Here is an 18,371-nt window from a genome sequence, read left to right on the forward strand (position 1 = left end):
ATGAGAGAAGCCAAAAAAGCGCCCTTCTCCAATTACGGACTGCAGTGGTGTTTCGAGCAGCTGGGCAAAGAGGAGTTTCAGACGTTTAAGGCCCTGCTGAAGGAGCACGCATCAGAACCGGCAGCGTGCTCCTTCCCGCTGGTCCAGGTGGACAGGGCCGATGCGGCGTCCCTCGCCTCCCTTCTGCATGAGCACTGCAGAGCGTCTCTCGCCTGGAAGACATCCATCGACATCTTTGAAAAGATGCGCCTGTCGGCGCTGTCTGAGATGGCAAGGGACGAGATGAAAAGTGAGTGAGATGGGGCAGACCTCGGGGGTAGGGGAAACAGGGGGTGACCTCAAGTTCCCAGGAGATGGGGACCAGGAGACCCCCGTTGGTCTCTCGGGGGTGGGGGCGGTCCATCTCTACAGCGGGACTCTGAACTAGGAGCACGCACTCACTCACTGCTCAACCTGCCTCGCTGGAAACCCAAGTCATCTCCAGCCTGTGAAACCGTGAAGAAGCAGACAGGTCTGCCTGGTGGGTTGAAGGTAGCAGATGGGATGTGGAGTCAAAAGTGCCAAGCCAGAGCTCCGGTGCCCCCACATGTGTGACTTCTGGCAAATTCTCTCCTCCTCTGCATCTGGGGAAGAGTCTTTGTGCTGCCTCTATGTGCTGTTGCCAAGGTTCAGTAAGAAAGTGAATTTTCACCCTGTTTGTCCTTATTAGTTTCCTGTCCGGAAGATCTGTCCTTCGGCGTGAGCGGGGTACTAAAGTCCCCTCTTGTCGCTGTCAACTTCCCCTTTAACAGTTGCCAGCATTTGCCTCATGCACTGAGGTGCTGCTGGGTTGGGTGCATGTATCTTTATAATTGTTACATCATCTTCTTGGATAGATCCCTCAGTCATTATGTAGCGGCCCTCCTTGTCTCGTGAATGTACTGGGTCGTGTCTGACTCTTTGCAACCCCGTGGACTGTAGCCTGCCAGGCTCCTCTGTCCATCTTCCTGGAATTTTTCCAGACAAGAATACCGGAGTGGGTGGCCATTTCCTCCTCCAGGGGCTCTTCCTGACCCAGGGATCAAACCCAAGTCTCTCGTGTCTCCTGCACTGGCAGGTGGATTCTTTACCACTAGCGCCACCTGGGAAGTGCCTTACTTTAAAGTCTGTTTTATCTAATATGAGTATTGCTACTCCTGCTTCTTTTGACTTCTGCTTGCATGGAATATCTTTTTCCAGCCCTTCACTTTCAGTCTGCGTGTGTCCCTAGGTCTGAAGCATCTGGGTTTGTTTTGTTTGTTTTTAAGAACAGTTAACAGCTGTAGAATGGGTGTCTCCCTTATTTCTTGACTTAGATTTAGAGACTAAGGTTCAAGGAACTTCTCTAAGGATTGCCCTCCCTCAGAATGTTGGTACCCATATTCTAGCAATGTACTTACTCAAGTTCTGTGGTTATCTTCAGGTATTTAGGAGAAAGGTAGTAGAAAAAAAAAATCCTCTCCTTTATCTGGAGAAGGAAATGGCAACCCACTCCAGTATTCTTGTCTGGAGAATCCCATGGATGGAGGAGCGGGGTGGGCTACAGTCCACAGGGTCGCAAAGAGTCGGACGCAACTGAGCGACTTGACTTGACTTCACTTTTCCTTTATCAGGAGGAATTCTCTCCTTCAACTGTGGACAAAACCTTAAGAGTCCCAAGTGTGAGCAGCCAGATTGACTAAAGACTTACAAGTAGTCCACGCCTCGATGTTGCTCAGCTGTTGTGTCTGTAAAGGGCTTGAACAGAAGCTCTTCCTTCTGAGAATCAAAAAAAAAATCCCTGGATGGAAAACATATTAGTATTATTCATAGGAAACTGTTGTTTTTCAGTTGCTCAGTCATGTCTGACTTTGCGACCCCATGGACTGCAGCACACCAGGCCTCCCTGTCCATCACCAACTGCTGGAGCTTACCCAAACTCACGTCCATTGAGCCAGTGATGCCATCCAACCATCTCATCCTCTGTCATCCCCTTCTCCTCCTGCCTTCAATCTTTCCCAGCATCAGGGTCTTTTCCAGTGAGTCAGCTCTTTGCATCAGGTGGCCAAAAGTATTGGAGCTTCAGCATCAGTCATTCTAGTGACTATTCAGGGTTGATTTCCTCTAGGATTGACTGGCTGGATCTCCTTGCAGTCCAAGGGCCTCTCGAGTGTCTTCTCCAACACCACAGTTCAAAAGCATCAATTCTTCAGTGCTCAGCTTTCTTTACAGTCCAGATCTCACATCCATACATGACCACTGTATGGAAAAACCATAGCTCTGACTCTAAGGACCTTTGCCAGCACAGTGAAATCTCTGCTTTTTGATACACTGTCTGGGTTTGTCATAGCTTTCCTTCCAAGGAGCAAGGGTCTTTTAATCTCATGGCTGCAGTCACTGTCTGCAGTGACTTTGGAGCCCAGGATAATAAAATCTGTCACTGTAGGAAATGAGAGTTATAAAATAAAAATAAGAGTGGGTATTTACTGATCAGTACCCCCAGCCGAGCCACCGTGTTGAGACTGGCACGGGCCCTGCGTCTCCATTTTCCTCGCTGCAGACGGATCGGGGAATAAACTGAGATGCTGAGACGAGTGTGGGTGCCCTTCAGTATTTTGGGCTGGGGATTTTTCATCCCTGATGAGGGTGGCTGCCATGACGTTATTGAGACAGTGGCTCGCCTGTTCTTGATTGCAGAGCATCTGCTGGCTGAAACATCAGAAGATTCCGCACCAGCAAAGACTGACCAAGGTCCAAGCATGAAAGAAGTGCCGGGTTAGTTGGGGATCACGGGGAGGGAAGAAGTGGTGGGAAAATGGATGCGTGTGAATTACGCTGCTCTTAACATTTATATACAAGGAAGCGATCGTGGGAAAAATTTGTTTTGATATGGACCGTTTTTAAAGTCTGTATTGAATTTGTTTCAATATTGTTTCTGATATATATATATATACATATATATATATATATATATATATTTTTTTTTTAGCCCCGAGGTATGTGAGATTTTAGGTCCTTGACCAGGGGTCGAACCCACAACCCGAGTTAGAAGGTGAAGTCTTAACTACTGGGCCACCTGGGAAGTCCTGGTAGTGATAGCTAAGACATTCGTGGGGCTTTCCAGGTGGCTCAGTAGTAAAGAATCTACCTGGCAATGCAGGAGACCCAGGTTTGATCCCGGGATCAGGAAGATCCTGTGGAGTAGCAAATGGCAACCAGGACTGCAGCCTGCAGGCCCCTCGGTCCATGGGGATTCTCTAGGCAAGAATGCTGGAGCGGGGTGTCATTCCCTCCTCCAGGGGATCTTCCCGACCCAGTGACTGAACCCTCATCTCCTGCGTCTTCTGCACTGCAGGCAGATTCTTTACCACAAAGGTGAAGTAGCAAGCAGCGAAGTCTCTGGCACAGCCTCTGGTGGGAGACAGACATGTAAAGCGTCAGCTGTGAGTGCGGGAAAGAGCAGCCCAGTTAAAGGGACACAGATCTATTTCCCAGGACATCCGTCCGCTCTGAAGAGGTGATCTTAGGGCCAGAGATCCTTATACGCACATTGCTAGGAAGAAACGAAAGCGCCCCAGAGGCAGGCTGGCTGGCTGTCTTCGCAGCGACTGGGTCTGTGGTCTTTGTTTGCGTCTTTGCTTGTTTCCTGCTGAAACCGTGACTCTCTTCACACCCAGTCCCATTCTTCCCCTCTCTTCCGTCCCATGCAGGCCCCAGAGAGGACCCACAGGACTCGCGGGACTACAGGATCCACGTGATGTCAACATTCTCCACCAGGCTGGACACACCCCAGCACTTTGAAGAATTTGCCTCCGAGTGTCCGGACGCGCACGCGCTATCGGGGGCATTTAACCCAGACCCCCGGGGGGGCTTCCGGCCTCTCACGGTGGTTCTGCACGGACCCCCGGGGGTCGGGAAGTCCATGCTGGCCCGGAGGCTCCTGCTGTTCTGGGCACAAGGCGACCTCTACCAGGGCTTGTTCTCCTACGTCTTCCTTCTCCGCGCCAGAGACCTCCAGGGGTCCAGGGAGACCAGCCTCGCGGAGCTCATCTCCAGGGAGTGGCCCGACGCCCCGGTCCCGGTGGAGAAGGTCCTGTCCCAGTCCAAAAGGCTCTTGATCGTGGTGGATGGACTCGAGGAGCTGGAGCTCACCCTCGGAGGCCAGGACTCCAGCCTCTCGGCCGACTGGGTGGAGAGGCAGCCTGCGGCCGTCCTGGCACACAGCCTGCTGAAGAAAGTCCTGCTCCCCGAGTGCGCCCTCCTCCTCACCGTCCAGGACGCGGGCGTGCAGAGGCTCCAAGCCCTGCTCCGGTCTCCCCGTTACCTCTGGGTAGGGGGCCTCTCGGTGGAAAACAGGGTGCAGTTGCTCCTCGGCGGCGGGAAGCACGGTCGTCAGAAGACACGCGCCTGGCACGCGGGCACAGACCACCAGGAGGTGCTTGACAAGTGTCAGGTGCCCGTGGTGTGCGCCCTTGTCCGTGAGGCCCTCGAGCTGCACGGGGAGCTGGAGAAAGGCCTTCCCGTCCCCGGCCACACCCTCACGGGCTTGTACACCACCTTCGTGTTCCAGCGGCTGGCTCCCAAAGATGCAGGCCGGCGCGCGCTGAGCAGGGAGGAATGCGGTGCCCTGAAGGGCTTGTGCCGGCTGGCCGTGGACGGCGTGTGGAACGCGAAGTTCGTGTTTGACGGCGACGACCTGGGCATCCACGGGCTGAAGGGGCCCGAGCTCTCCGCCCTGCAGCAGGCGAGCATCCTTCTCCCTGACGGCCGCTGCGGAAGGGGCCACGCGTTCTCCCACCTCAGCCTCCAGGAGTTCTTTGCTGCCTTGTTCTACGTCCTGCGAGGCGTCGAGGGAGACGGGGAGGGCTACCCGCTGTTCCCCCAGAGCACAAAGAGCCTGACGGAGCTCAGGCACATCGACCTCAACGTCCACCTGGCCCAGATGAAGAGGTTCCTGTTTGGCCTTGTGAGCAAGGAGGCAACGCGGGCCCTGGAAACACTCCTAGGCTGTCCCGTCGCCCCCGTGGCTAAGCCCCGCCTTCTGCACTGGGTCTGCCTGCTGGGTCAGCACCCTGCCGCCCCCGCCGCCTCCCCAGACTTGCTCGAGGCCTTCTACTGCCTTTTCGAGACACAGGACGACGAGTTTGTTCGCTTGGCCTTGAACGGCTTCCAAGAAGTGTGGCTGCAGTTGAACCGGCCGATGGACTTAACGGTGTCTTCCTTCTGTCTCCGTCGTTGCCAGCATTTACGGAAAGTTCGACTGGATGTCAGAGAGACGCCAAAGGATGAGTCTGCTGAGGCATGGCCCGGGGCTCCCCAAGGGTGAGTGCCCCACCTCTGCCGTTCCCGTTCTTGTGTTTGTGTTTCTTTCCAACACAAGAGAGGTATAACTGAGCAAAATTGCACGTATGTAAGGTGTATGATTTGGTGTTTTGATGTACCTGAAATAATCACCATCAAGCTAGTCAGCACACCCATGCCTCATATAGTTACCATTTTCTTTGTGTGTGAAAACACCTAAAGACTACCCCCCTGGGTCTGCATCGTGTTAACACATTAGAGCTCCAGAATGCACTCATCCTGATAACTGCAACTTTGTACCCTTTGGCCCACAGCTCCCAGTTCCCCACGCCAAGGCCCAGGCAAGCGCCGCTCCACGCTCAGCTTCCGTGAACTTGGCTGCTTTAGAATCTGAGACCGGGCACGTCGCTCCGTGACTGGCTTATCTCACTTGGCACACTGTGCTCTGGCTCACCGCTGCTGTGGCCGATGGCAGTGCCTCCTTTTTCAAGCCTGAATCATGTTCCACTGTGTGTGTGTACACCACATTTTCTCTTTTTATGTGTTTATGTTTAGTGGGAGGATAACTGCTTCAGTGTTGTGTTTCTGCCACACAGCCACACAAATCAGCCACAGGTATACATGTGTCCCCCCACCCTTGAACCTCCCCCCCACCCCATCCCACCACTCTAGGTCCTCACAGAGCACCGAGCCGAGCTCCCGGTGTCATGCGGCAAATTCCCATCCGCCATCTGTTTTACACATGATAATGTGCATGTTCCGAGGCCACTCTCAGCTGACCCCGGCCTCTCCGCCCCCCGCTGTGTCCACAGGTCGGCTCTCTAGGTCTGTGTCTCCACCCCTGCCCTGCAAGTAAATGCATAAGTACCATCTTTCTAGATTCCACATAATGTGTCAATACGCAATACTTATTTTTATCTTTCTGACTTCACTCTGTATATAACAGGCTCTAGGTTCATCTACGTCATTAGAACTGACTCAGCCTCATTCCTTTTCATGGCTGAGTAACAGTCCACTGAGTGAGTATGTGCCACAGCTGCTTTATCCACGCCGCTACCGGTGGACACCTAGGTTGCTCCCACGTCCTGGCTGTTGTAAACAGCGCTGCAGCGGACGCTGGGGCACACACGCCACAGTTTCTTCACCCACTGATGGACACTTAGGTTGTTTCTGTATCTTGACTGTTGTGAATTATGTATAAATGCCTCTCTGGGACCCTGATTCCAATTCTCTTGGACACACCCCCAAAAGTGGGGTTTCTGGATCATACGGTAGAGGATGAGATGGCTGGATGGCATCACCGATTCAGTGGACACGAACTTGGGCAAACTCTGGGAAATAGCGCAGGACAGGGAAGGCTGGCACGCTCCAGTCCATGGAGTCACAAAGAGTCGGACATGACTTGGCGACTGGACAACAACAAATGGTAGTTCTATTTTTAATTTTGGGGGAGGGACGTTCCATACCGTTTTCCATAGTGGCTACACTTTGACGTTCAAGAGGGAGCTAGAATTCAAGCACAGATCTTACTTAGAGCTGGCGGTATGCCCTGTGGGTACAGAAGTGTTCTGGAGGCAGTTTGGTTATGACACCACTCCTCCAGACCATGAGATCAGATCCACTCAGAGCCTCTGAGACCCTCCCCATCCTAACAGCCTGACTTCTCTCCTCAGGCATGGACTGCGCAGTTGCTCATGTCGAATCCATCCTGTGTGAACAAATGTTTGTTTCCTTCTCCACAATAGGCTGAAGATCAAGACCCTTGATGAGCACTGGGAAGACCTCTGCTCCGTGCTCGGCATGCACCCAAACCTACGACAGCTCGACCTGAGTGGCAGCGTCTTGAGCAAGGAGGCCATGAAGACCCTCTGTGTCAAGCTGCGGCAGCCAGCCTGTAAAATACAGAATCTGATGTGAGGCTCCCCAGACCCCGTACCTCCCCCTTTGTGTGGCTGTGTCGCGGCTCTCCTCTCCTACCTACTGATGTTCAGAACGTACTTGCAGGGAATAAGGGCTGTGGAAGGTGCAGGAACCAAGTTCCCAAAAGTACAGGTGGGGACTGACTAAGGATCTTGTGAAGGGATTACTAAGGTGGGTTCATTTACTCAGGGTTTTGAAGGATGAATAGGAGTTGGTTAGTAGGGGGGGTAGTGAGGAAGGTTCATTTCAGTACTGTATTCATTGATACCATAAGTTTACAGTCTGTCTGACGAATCATGTCAGTACCTCCATCAGTGCTATGATACAAAACACTTTAGATGTTGTACGTGTAACCTACATATGTGTCTATACATACGTGTAACACTGGACATCAAAGATGAAAATACAATGTAAAAAATCATAAATGTATTTATACATATAATGATGTACACATTGATAATGAAGAAGCATCAATAATGTTGCTTTATGGATTCCTGGGTAGGAAAGATCCCTTGGAGAAGGAAATGGCAACCCACTCCAGTATTCTTGCCTGGAGAATCCCATGGACAGAGAAGCCCGGGGGACTACAGTCCATAGAGTCACAAAGAGTCAGACACGACTTTGAAACTAAGCTGCAAGAACAGCACGGTGGCCCTGCCTGGACACAGATGGATGAGCCATTACACACTCCTCATGGCATCCATATTACGGTCACAATCATAACACAATATTGGAAACATTGCTATATTCTAAAAAAACCCACGTACCTTTAATGATTGGCTGAGAGGCTGTTTCTCTGGTTATAAGAGAGAAAAGCATTCTGTACAGCAATGTAATTCTTTGCAAGCGAGGTTCTAAAACAGTAAGAAAACAAGCACATCGTTGGTTTTATACTGAATGCCACTCACCTTCTTCCTGTGTAGGGATAGGCGGTCTACGTCAACACCAGTTTTGCATACGATGGTCTACATGCGTGTTTTTATATTTCTTGAGAAAAACCCCCCATACACAAGAACTCATACAGTTTAAACCCGTGTTGTTTGAGGAGCAACTGTAAACGCAGATAATGAAAGATCAGAGTCAAAACGAGAACAGAAAAGGAAAGACGAGGATGCGACGGAACCTGTCCCATCGTCCTAACTCGAGCCCCCTTTTCTCGTCTGCAGATTTAACAGCGCCCGGGTCACCCCTGGTCTCCGTCACCTCTGGATGACTCTGGTTGTCAACCGGAACGTCACGCGCCTGGACCTGACGGGCTCCCGCCTGGGCGAGGAGGACGTGCTGACGGCGGCCGAGGCCCTCAGGCACCCGCACTGCGCGCTGCAGACCCTGAGGCGAGCCCCGCGCTGCCCGCTTTCCGCTTCTCGGGTTTCCGGGCGTCACTGGTTTCCTTTTCACTTGGAAATAAGCTTTCGCGGAAAGCTGCTGAGGTCTTACCAAGCTCTGGGAGTCTGGCGCCGGGGCGAGTGCTCGACCGCGTGTGTATAATGAACGCCGCCACACCCGACCCGAGGGAGGGCGCGGTCACGTGCGCTTCACGTGTCACGTGCGCTTCATGTGTCACGTGCGCTTCACGAAGGGCGCGGTCACGTGCGCTTCACGTGTCACGTGCCTTCATGAAGGGCGCGGTCACGTGCGCTTCACGTGTCACCTGCGCTTCACGAAGGGCCCAGTCACGTGCGCTTCAGGATGAAACGCAACTTCCAGGGGCTCCCCTGGGGGCGCCGCAGCCGAGACTGCGCTCGCGATGCGGGGAGCCCGGGTTCCGTCTCTGGCCGGGGGACCAGACCCCGCGAGCCGCCCCCCAAAACCCAGCGCGCGCACAGCCCGCGGGACTCTGCTCAGGGCTCCCGGGTAGCCTGGACAGGCGCGGGGTTTGGGGCAGAGTCGTACCGGCTGAGCCACGCACGCGCGCGCACACCCACACCCCCCACCCCCCACCCCCCACCCCCACACCCCCCACACCCCCCACACACCCCACACACCCCACACACACACGGCCCCCACACACACCCCCCCACACACACACACCCCCACACACACACCCCCCACACACCCCCCCACACACACCCCCCCCACACACACCCCCCCCACACACACCCCCCACACGCACACCCCCCACACACACACCCCCCACACACACACCCCCACACACACCCCCCCACACACCCCCCCCACACACCCCCCACACACACCCCCCACACACACACCCCCCACACACACCCCCCCACACACACACACACCCCCCACACACCCCCCCACACACACACACCCCCCACACACACACACACCCCACACACACCCCACAATACACACCTACACACACACACGCACATACACACCCCCCCACACACCCCACACACCCCCCACACACCCCACACACACACACTCCACACACACACACACCCCACACCCCACACACACACCCCACACCCCACACACCCCCCCACACACACACCCCCCACACACACCCCACACACACACCCCCCCCCACACACACACCCCCCCCACACACACACCCCCCCACACACCCCACACAGCCCCCACACACACCCCCCCACACACACACCCCCCCCACACACCCCCCACACACACACCCCCCACACACACACCCCCCCACACACACCCCCCCCACACACACACACACCCCCACACACACACCCACCCACACACACACACCCCCACACACACCCCCCACACACACCCCCCACACACACCCCACACACACCCCCCACACACACCCCACACACACACACACCCCCACACACACACCCCACACATACACACACCTACACACACACCCACACGCACACACATACACCCCACACACACACACCCCACACACCCCACCCCACACACACACCCACCTACACACACACCCACACGCACACCACACACACACCCCCCCGCACACCCCCCACACACACCTATACCCGCACACACCTGCACATACACACCTGCACCCACACACCTGCACACACCACACACGCACCCACACACACACCCCCCAAACCCACCCACCCACACCCCCACCCCCACCTACACACCCCTACACACAGACACACCCCTACACACACACACCGCACACACACACCCCTGCGCACACACACACACACCACTGCACACCTCACACACACACACCTACACACACACACATACCCCATTTGGTGATACAGGCCTGTGCAGTTACACCATTCCAGGGACATCTCAGTTGCTGCCAGTTTGTGATTTCCTAGGGGGGTGGGTGTTTTGCCAGTTAGATTCACTGGGACTAAAAAACAGGACTACTTGGTGCTCTGGCTGTATTTTGAGAGAGATAAACATGAGGTCTGTTCAGCTTTATTGACTAACATACCTCAATCCTGTATTACAAACATCAAAATTGCTGAAAGACTACATTTTAATGATTCCTACCAAAAAAAAAAAAGATACTGTGTGATGGGATCCAGATGTTAGCTAATGCAACCTTGGCAGTCATACCGCAATATCTCCGTGCACCAAGTCAGCACGCTCACACGCCAACTTACACAGTGTTATAGGTCAGACAAACATACAGAACGTGAGCTGGTGATCATCGCGATGGGTACAGTAATAGGGGGATGAGAAGACGGGCAGAGGAGGGCGGGCAGGCATGCTTGGGAAGGTGGTGAGACCGACTTACTCAGGCGAAGTGGCATCCCAGAGGGTGAACAGAAAACTGAACCACAAAAAGGTCTGAGGCTGCGAACAGGCATGGCAAATGCTGGGACCCTCAAGCCAGAGCAGAGAACGCCCAGGAGCCAGCCGAAGGGACAGGGCGGCTGATGGGGGCAAGCTGGGCTGCTTCTGGAGAGAGGCGAGGACGTGCTCCACGTTGCCTGTCTCTGCAGGTTGGATCGCTGTGGATTAACCCCAGCCTCTTGTCGGGTGATCTCCCAAGTGCTTGCTACGTCCGTCAGCCTGAAATCCCTCAGCCTCACGGGAAATAAGGTGGCAGACCAGGGCGTGAAGTCTCTCTGTGACGCCCTGAAGGTCGCACCCTGCACCCTGCAGAAGCTAATGTGAGCGGTACTTCTGTTCACCAGCCCTATCTTCCCTTGTCACAGGGGGTGGGGGGAAGGGAGGGGAACTGGCCGATGCATAAGCTGAGGGTTAGCATGGGGAGGGAGGGCCTCCTGCGGGGAGCCCTCTGTGGAAGTTTATTTCTGTTTAGTCGCTAAGTCCTGTCTGACTCTTTTGCGACCCCATAGATAGTAGCTCGCCAGGCTCCTCTGTCCATGGGATTCTCCAGGGAAGGATACTGGAGGGGGTTGCCGTGCCCTCCTGCAGGAGATCCTCCCGACCCAGGGATGGAACACGCGTCTCCAGTGTCTCCTGCGCTGGCAGGCGGGTTCTTCACCGGCTGAGCTGTCATCTCCTTTCTGGCCTCTCTCCTTGCAGCCTGGGGAGCTGCGGGCTTGCAGCCGCCACCTGCCAAGACCTGGCCTCCGCTCTCATGGAGAACCAGGGCTTGACACACCTGTCCCTGTCGGGCGACGAACTAGGGAGCGAAGGGATGAGCCTGCTGTGTCGGGCCGTGAGGCTCCCCAGCTGCGGTCTGCAGAAGCTGGCGTGAGTCCACCCCGCGGCCCCCAGAGCATCTGTAGCCCTATCACAGCGAGCGCAGGGCAGCGGGGAAATGGTCAGGACGCGGGGGCCTCGGAAGCGCCGCGTCCTGCCCCCTCCTGACAGCTCCTACCCTGGAAAATCCCACCGCTGCTCCTGTGTTAACTTCGAGCCAGAAGTCCTCATTCATCCACATACAGCCGCGTCCCCGTTCGGTAAAGTTGCCGAGAGGACAGGACAGGTGGGCGCAGGATGAGTGACGCTCCGGGGAGAGACTCCCGCTGCTCCTGGGAGAATACAGGCTTAGGTTCCTGGGCACCTCTGGTCACAGCGTTTTCTTTAAATTTCTTTTATTGAAGTATGTTTGATTTAGCATGTTGTGTTCATTTCTGCTAACTGCACAGGTGACTCAGCTTTTTCTAAACGCTTTTCCATTGTGGCTCGCCACAAGATGTTGAATGCGCTTCCTGTGCTAAGCAGTAGGACCCTGACGTTTACCCATCCTGTATGTAAGAGCTCATGTCTGCTGACCCAGACTCCCCATCCTTCCCGCCCCCAGCAACACCCCTGGCCCTTGGCCACCACCAGGCTGTGAGTCTGTTTCTGTTTCAGAGAAAAGTTCCATCTGTGCTCTATTTACTCCAGCCGATCAATACCTAACCTTGTTTTATGTGTTTCTGTTTACAGACACCTCCTGTAATACATAGTATTGAATCATTAACATTGAACTCGGGCTTCCCTGGGGGCTCAGTGGTAAAGAATCCGCCTGCCAAGGCAGGAGATTCCTCCCTGGGAGGGGAAGATCCCCTGGAGGAGGACATAGCAACCCACTCCAGTATTCTTGCCTGGAGAATCCCATGGACAGAGGAGCCCGGCGGGCTACTGTCTATGCGGTTGCGAGTCAGATACGACTGAGCAACTCAAGAACAAACGTGGAGCTCACAGCCAACAGCACTGTACCTCGTGCCTGCAGGAAGCTTGTGGAACACACCCGTTTTCTCTAAGGCGCCTTCCAGCCTCCGTAGCCTCAGCGCTGTCCCTGGGGGCCATCTGAAAGGCTGAGGTCACTCTGAGGAGCACACCTGAGCTTCCCCTTCTCTGTGTGTGCCCCGCAGACTAAACGCATGCAGCCTGGACGTGGCTGGCTGCGGCTTCCTCGCCTTGGCACTCATGAGCAACAGGCATCTGACCCACCTGAGCCTCAGCATGAACCCCCTGGAAGATGCCGGGATGAACCTTCTGTGCGAGGTCATGATGGAGCCGTCCTGTCCCCTCCAGGACCTGGCGTAAGTATCCCCACTTGTCGGAGATCAAGTCTACCACACGGAGGCCTGAGGTTCTAGCCGGTCCAAAGAGAGGACACCCTGAGTTAGTTCCAGGGTCCGTCTCTGCGTCCCCGTTTTGCTCTCTCTCCCCCCACCTCCAGCTCTCCCTCGCTCTCCGTCCCCTCCCTCTTCCCGCCTCTCGCAGTTTGGTGAACTGCCGCCTCACCGCCGCGTGCTGCGAGAGTCTGTCCAACGTGATCACGAGGAGTCGGCACCTGAGAAGCCTGGATCTGGCTGCCAACGCCCTGGGTGATGAGGGGATTGCGGCACTGTGCAAGGGACTGAAGCAGAAGAACGCCCTGACGAGACTCGGGTACGGTCCTGGGATCACCTCCGGGAGGGCTGGGCTCAGGGGGAGGGGAACGCAGACACGACGTCGCTCCCACAAAGAGCAGGGGAGCAGACCGAGGCATCCAGGCCGACTGGGCACCTGTATGTGGATGAATGAAGTAGCAAATGCTGGAGAACATGGTCCGGAGGTGCTGAGAGCTAAGTAGATAAGTGTCTGCTGGACACAGTGCCGAATGGTGAAGGTATACAGACCCTGGCGTTGCCGGTCTAGTGAGAAGGATGGATCAGAGAGAAATGAGGACACGGGTGGAGCTCAGACTCTCGAGAGCACCAGAATCGCCCCAGAGGCTGCTTAGAACACTGTGCCAGTACGTACAGCGGACTGCTCTGCAGCCCGGCAAAGGGAAGGGCTAAAGCCATGTGCAGCGACACGGATGGGCCCAGAGCTGCTCACACGGAGTGAAGTGAGTTGGGCGGAGAAGGACAAAGACCATATGGTATCTCCCAAGTGCGGGATCTTAAGAAATGATACAAATGAGCTTCCTTATGAAACAGAAACAGACTCACAGACGCAGAAAGCAAACGGGAAAGCGGTGGTGGGAGAGGGATAAAGCAGGAGGTTGGAATTAACATACACAGAACACTATGCATGGAAATAATCAAGGGTCTACCGCAGAGCACAGGGTGCTCTCCTCAACATTCTGTAACGACCTACGTGGGGAAGGAATCTGAAACGCACTGGGGTTACGCATGGTATCACGGGGTCCCTCTGCCGCACACCTGAACCTAATACAACATTATAGATCAACTCTGCGCTCAGGAAAGGCTCTTAACAAAAAAGGCCGCGCCACTGGCAGCCACTAGCTTGCTCTCAGTGCCCGTGACTCTGCTCCTGCTTTCTTCATTCACTCATTTTTTAGACTCCATATTTAAGTAAAACCATACAGTGCTTGTCTTTCCCTGGCTTCCTTCACCACGCATAATACCCTCCAGGTCCAGCCATGCTGTTGCAGATGGCGAGATTTTTGTTCTTTTTTTGTGAATAGTATTCCACTGTACTTTTAAACTCGAAGTAGGGCAACTTCCTAGGGGTCCAGTGGCTCGGACTCTGCTCTTCCAGTACGGGGGGCATGGGCTCGATCTCTGGCTGGGGAACTAAGATCCCGCCTTCCACGTGGCACAGCCAAATAGTGATGATAACAATAGGATATATCTCTTTAAAGTAAAAATCTTAAAAATGTTGTACAGGCAAGAATCCAAGAGTGGGTTACCATTCCCTTCTCCAGGGGATCTTCGCAACCCAGGGATTGAACCTGCATTAGCAGGCAGGTTCTTTACCATCCGAGCACACCAGAGGAGCCCAAATAATGATAATAAAAGAGACAGCTATCGAAAATAAATAAGACTGTAGTAGAAGTCAAATACAGGTTGGAGGGAGGCTCCCAGATGGCGGGGTCTTTCTCGGCTGTGCTGACCCTGCAGGTTGGAGGCGTGTGGACTGACCTCTGAAGGCTGCAAGGCCCTGTCCGCCGCCCTCACCTGCAGCCGGCACCTGGCCAGCCTGAACCTGATGCGCAACGACCTCAGCCCCAGAGGAATGGCGATGCTGTGTTCCGCTTTCATGCATCCCACCTCTAATCTACAGACCATCGGGTGAGCCCCCAGAGATGGCTTCTGAAATGCAAACAGACAAAATGTTTGTGTCTTCCAAAAAACCATAAGGAGGATTCCTGCAGGGTCCAGCCAGACCACTTGCGGTCTTGGTGGTAGTTTAGTGGCTAAGTCGTGTCTGACTCTATTGTGAGCCTCCTGGACTGTAGCCTGCCAGGCTCCTCTGTCCATGGGGATTCTCCAGGCAAGAACACTGGAGCGGGTTGTTGTTTCCTTCTCCAAGGGATCTTCCAGACCCAGGGATAGAACTCAGGTCTCCTGTGTTGCAGGGAGATTCTTTACCATCTGAGCCACCTTGGACAGCCCTGAAAGAGATGGAATTTGATTTTTTAAAAGGGTCGGGGGCTGAGTTTTATTCTAGGGGGAAGGCGCTGTCTGTCTGCAACAGTGTAAGAAGAGGTTTCAGACCCTTGGGCGGGGTGTCCGGGAGTGCTGAGGGAGAGGCGTCAGAGGCAAGTTCCCAGGGTGAGGAGGCCCCTTTCTGGCTGCCTTCCCAGGCTGTGGAAAGAGCAATACCCAGCCCGAGTGAGAAGGCTGCTGGAGCAGGTGCAGAGACTGAAGCCCCACGTGGTCATCAGTGACGCCTGGTACTTGGAGGAGGAGGACCAGAGCTGGTGGAGAATCTGAAGCCGGGAGAACCCGCCCCCCCCCCCACCCACCCCCGCTCTGATGCGGGACCCTTCAGGAGACGGATGACGATTCCTGATCCTCACAAAGCCTCACTGGTGGTGGTTCCTGAGTATCCACTTCAGCTCGGTTGCTGATGTCTGCCTCTGACGAAGGCGTGTGCCCTTCACGTCCTGGAACTTCAGTTATCTGTGAAGCCTCTGTCCTACCTGAACACACGGGCAGGACTGAATAAACACTGAGCATTTGGAAGAAGCATCCAGTGCCTTCTTGATCGATCGGGGTGTGACTCCAGAGCAGATGAGGAAGGCCTTGGATCTTTAAAAAAGTCACAACTCTGATGTTTCTTAAACAAAAACTTTTAAAGTGCATATCCGAATTTCAAAGGAAGATGTGACTATCACTGAACATCAGAGGTATGAACACAACGTTGACTTTATCGCTTACTGTAGTAAAGAACTGGTCTGCTAGAGTCTCCTCCTCAAAGCAACCACAAGGTAGGGAATGTTTTTCCTGTTTTACAGAGAAGGAAACAAAGGCTAATGGATGTTGACATTGGCCTGGTGTCACAAAAAGTCATTTAGACATCCTGAGGAAGCTCTAATTTGAAAAAAACCCTGCACCCCAAAATTCATAGGCGCACTATTTACAATAACCGAAGACACGGAGACACCTCAGTGCCCATGCCAGATGAATGGGCCAAGACGGCGCACGGGGAGTGCTGCTCGGCCATAAAGGGTGGCGCTTGCCATCTGTAGCAGCGTGGGTGGCCCCAGGATGATCCCACGCAGTCCAGGAAGAGAAAGGCAAAGGCCGTGTGGTTATCACTCCACATGGAATCTAAAAGTCGACGCACGGTTATGTGCACGTTTACGTCCATATTTGCACCAGGGAAAGGCAGGGCAAGAGGTCAGGGACCCACTCCTGGAGGGGTCCATCCCTACTGTTCAGTCGCTCGATCACGTCCGACTCTGTGCCACCCCGTGGACTGTAGCTCACCAGGCCCCTCTGTCCCTGGGAGTCTCCAGACAAGAATATGGAGGGGGTTGCCACTGAGCCACCAGGGAAGCTCTGGAGGGTGACCCTTGGCAAATCCAGGGGCATCGCCCTGACCAACCAAGTACGTCTGGCCATGGGGGGTGGGGGGCGGACCTGGGGTGGCATCCGTACTGCGTCCTAGATGACTGGGCTCTTCCCTTGTCATTTTCTCCAGGTGGATAAAGTCGGCTGTGTGTGTGTGTGTGTGTGGCCATGTCAGCTGGTCCTCTAAGCCACAAGTCCCCGAATGCCTGGCCTGGGGTCGCTGTGTAGAACCTCCCCATTCACTGGGCGACAAGTCGGTGGGTGGATGAGTCCAGGTTTAGTTAGTCCCGCGGCCCCAGGAGCAGGCGCCCAGCCCACCTCCCTGCGCTCCCCCTGGTGCCCACCAGGTGGCGGCAGAGCGTCGCCTTTCCCTTTACGCGCGCGGGAGCAGGAAGGATGGAGGCGCCCCTGGGGCCAGTGTCTCCCCAGCACCGCCGGCCTCCAAGCAGGATAACCCTTTGGGGGCGGGAGCCCCCCCCTGTGCATGGCAGGACGTCAGCAGCAGTGGGACCTTTCCCCCACTAGATGCCACGTGCACCCACGCAGCTGAGAACTGCCGCTTCACTTGAGACAGAAAACCCTCTCCTGGCCGCACGTCCATGCCCCACGTCCACGCCCCACGGGACGAAAGTGCTCTCCACGCAGGCCCGCGTACTCCTGACATGTTAGGGGGTGGCCACTGCCTGCTCCCCGCGGAGGAGGAGGGCTGTTTCCTAGACCCAAAGGTGCGGCTGCATGAGTCACAGCCACCAGAACTTGGGAGCAGGAGGAGACTGGATAAATAAGTGCGTTCCCCTGCTGGCTCACTGCATGCGCCCTCAGTCATCCCTGACTCTGTGTGACCCCGTGGACTGCAGCCCACCAGGCTCTTCTATCCATGGGATGCTCCAGGCAAGAATCCGGGAGTGGGGTGCCATGCACTGCTCCAGGGGATCTTGCTCACCCAGGGACTGAACCCGCATCTCCTGCGTTGGCAAGTGGATTCTTGACCACCGAGCCACCTGGGAAGCCCCTCGAGCTCAGTGAATGCCACACTGTGACGAGAAGCGAGCTGAGGACTGGAGAAGGCAGGCGGCACGGCTGGCTCCTAAGTCCCGCACTAGGCTCCTCCTGGGACAGGAATCCGGGCACTTAGAGACACCCTAGGGGTCCCTTCAAACAGTTGTGACAGGCAAGTGTTTCTTTGTGCAGAGGAGGCAGTGGAGGGTCAGAGGGGTTAGTTCACTTGCCCGGGGTCACACAGCCTCTCTCTGTGGCCCAGAATCTGGCCCGGTGACAGGTGTTGCCTCTGCCCACGGAGGTGGGGACAGAACAACTCAACCCAACGCTTACTCCTCCCCAGGGGACATGGCACACCCCCGCGCCCAGCAGGCAGCACTGCCCCCCCCTCCTCCCCGCCTCCGGAAGCACCCGAGGTCAGCGGCATACGGAGAAGGGACCTGCGGGCACCGGGCAACGTCTCCTCAGCCTTTGTTTCCCCCCGGCCTTGCTGGACAAACAGCGGCTTTCCCCCTCCCTCCTGTACAGGGGTCCGACACCTCAGAAGAAACGGACCCGGGTCCACCGTTTTCC

General features: G+C 55.2%; 1 protein-coding gene across 1 annotated transcript; it reads left to right on the forward strand.

Annotated features, from left to right (window-relative positions):
- NLRP5 (NLR family pyrin domain containing 5) lies at positions 1–15,716 on the forward strand. The gene is made up of 11 exons (XM_068993273.1): positions 1–289; positions 2,695–2,772; positions 3,708–5,319; positions 7,044–7,211; positions 8,385–8,552; positions 11,088–11,258; positions 11,638–11,808; positions 12,918–13,088; positions 13,273–13,440; positions 14,901–15,071; positions 15,587–15,716. Exons 1-11 carry the CDS (start codon positions 1–3, stop codon positions 15,714–15,716), a joined length of 3,297 nt encoding a protein of 1,098 aa, XP_068849374.1.
- The last annotated feature ends 2,655 nt before the right edge of the window (positions 15,717–18,371 follow it).

Source organism: Capricornis sumatraensis, chromosome 20 (genome assembly GCF_032405125.1).
Source record: "Capricornis sumatraensis isolate serow.1 chromosome 20, serow.2, whole genome shotgun sequence".
In the NCBI taxonomy this organism is placed as follows: domain Eukaryota; kingdom Metazoa; phylum Chordata; class Mammalia; order Artiodactyla; family Bovidae; genus Capricornis; species Capricornis sumatraensis.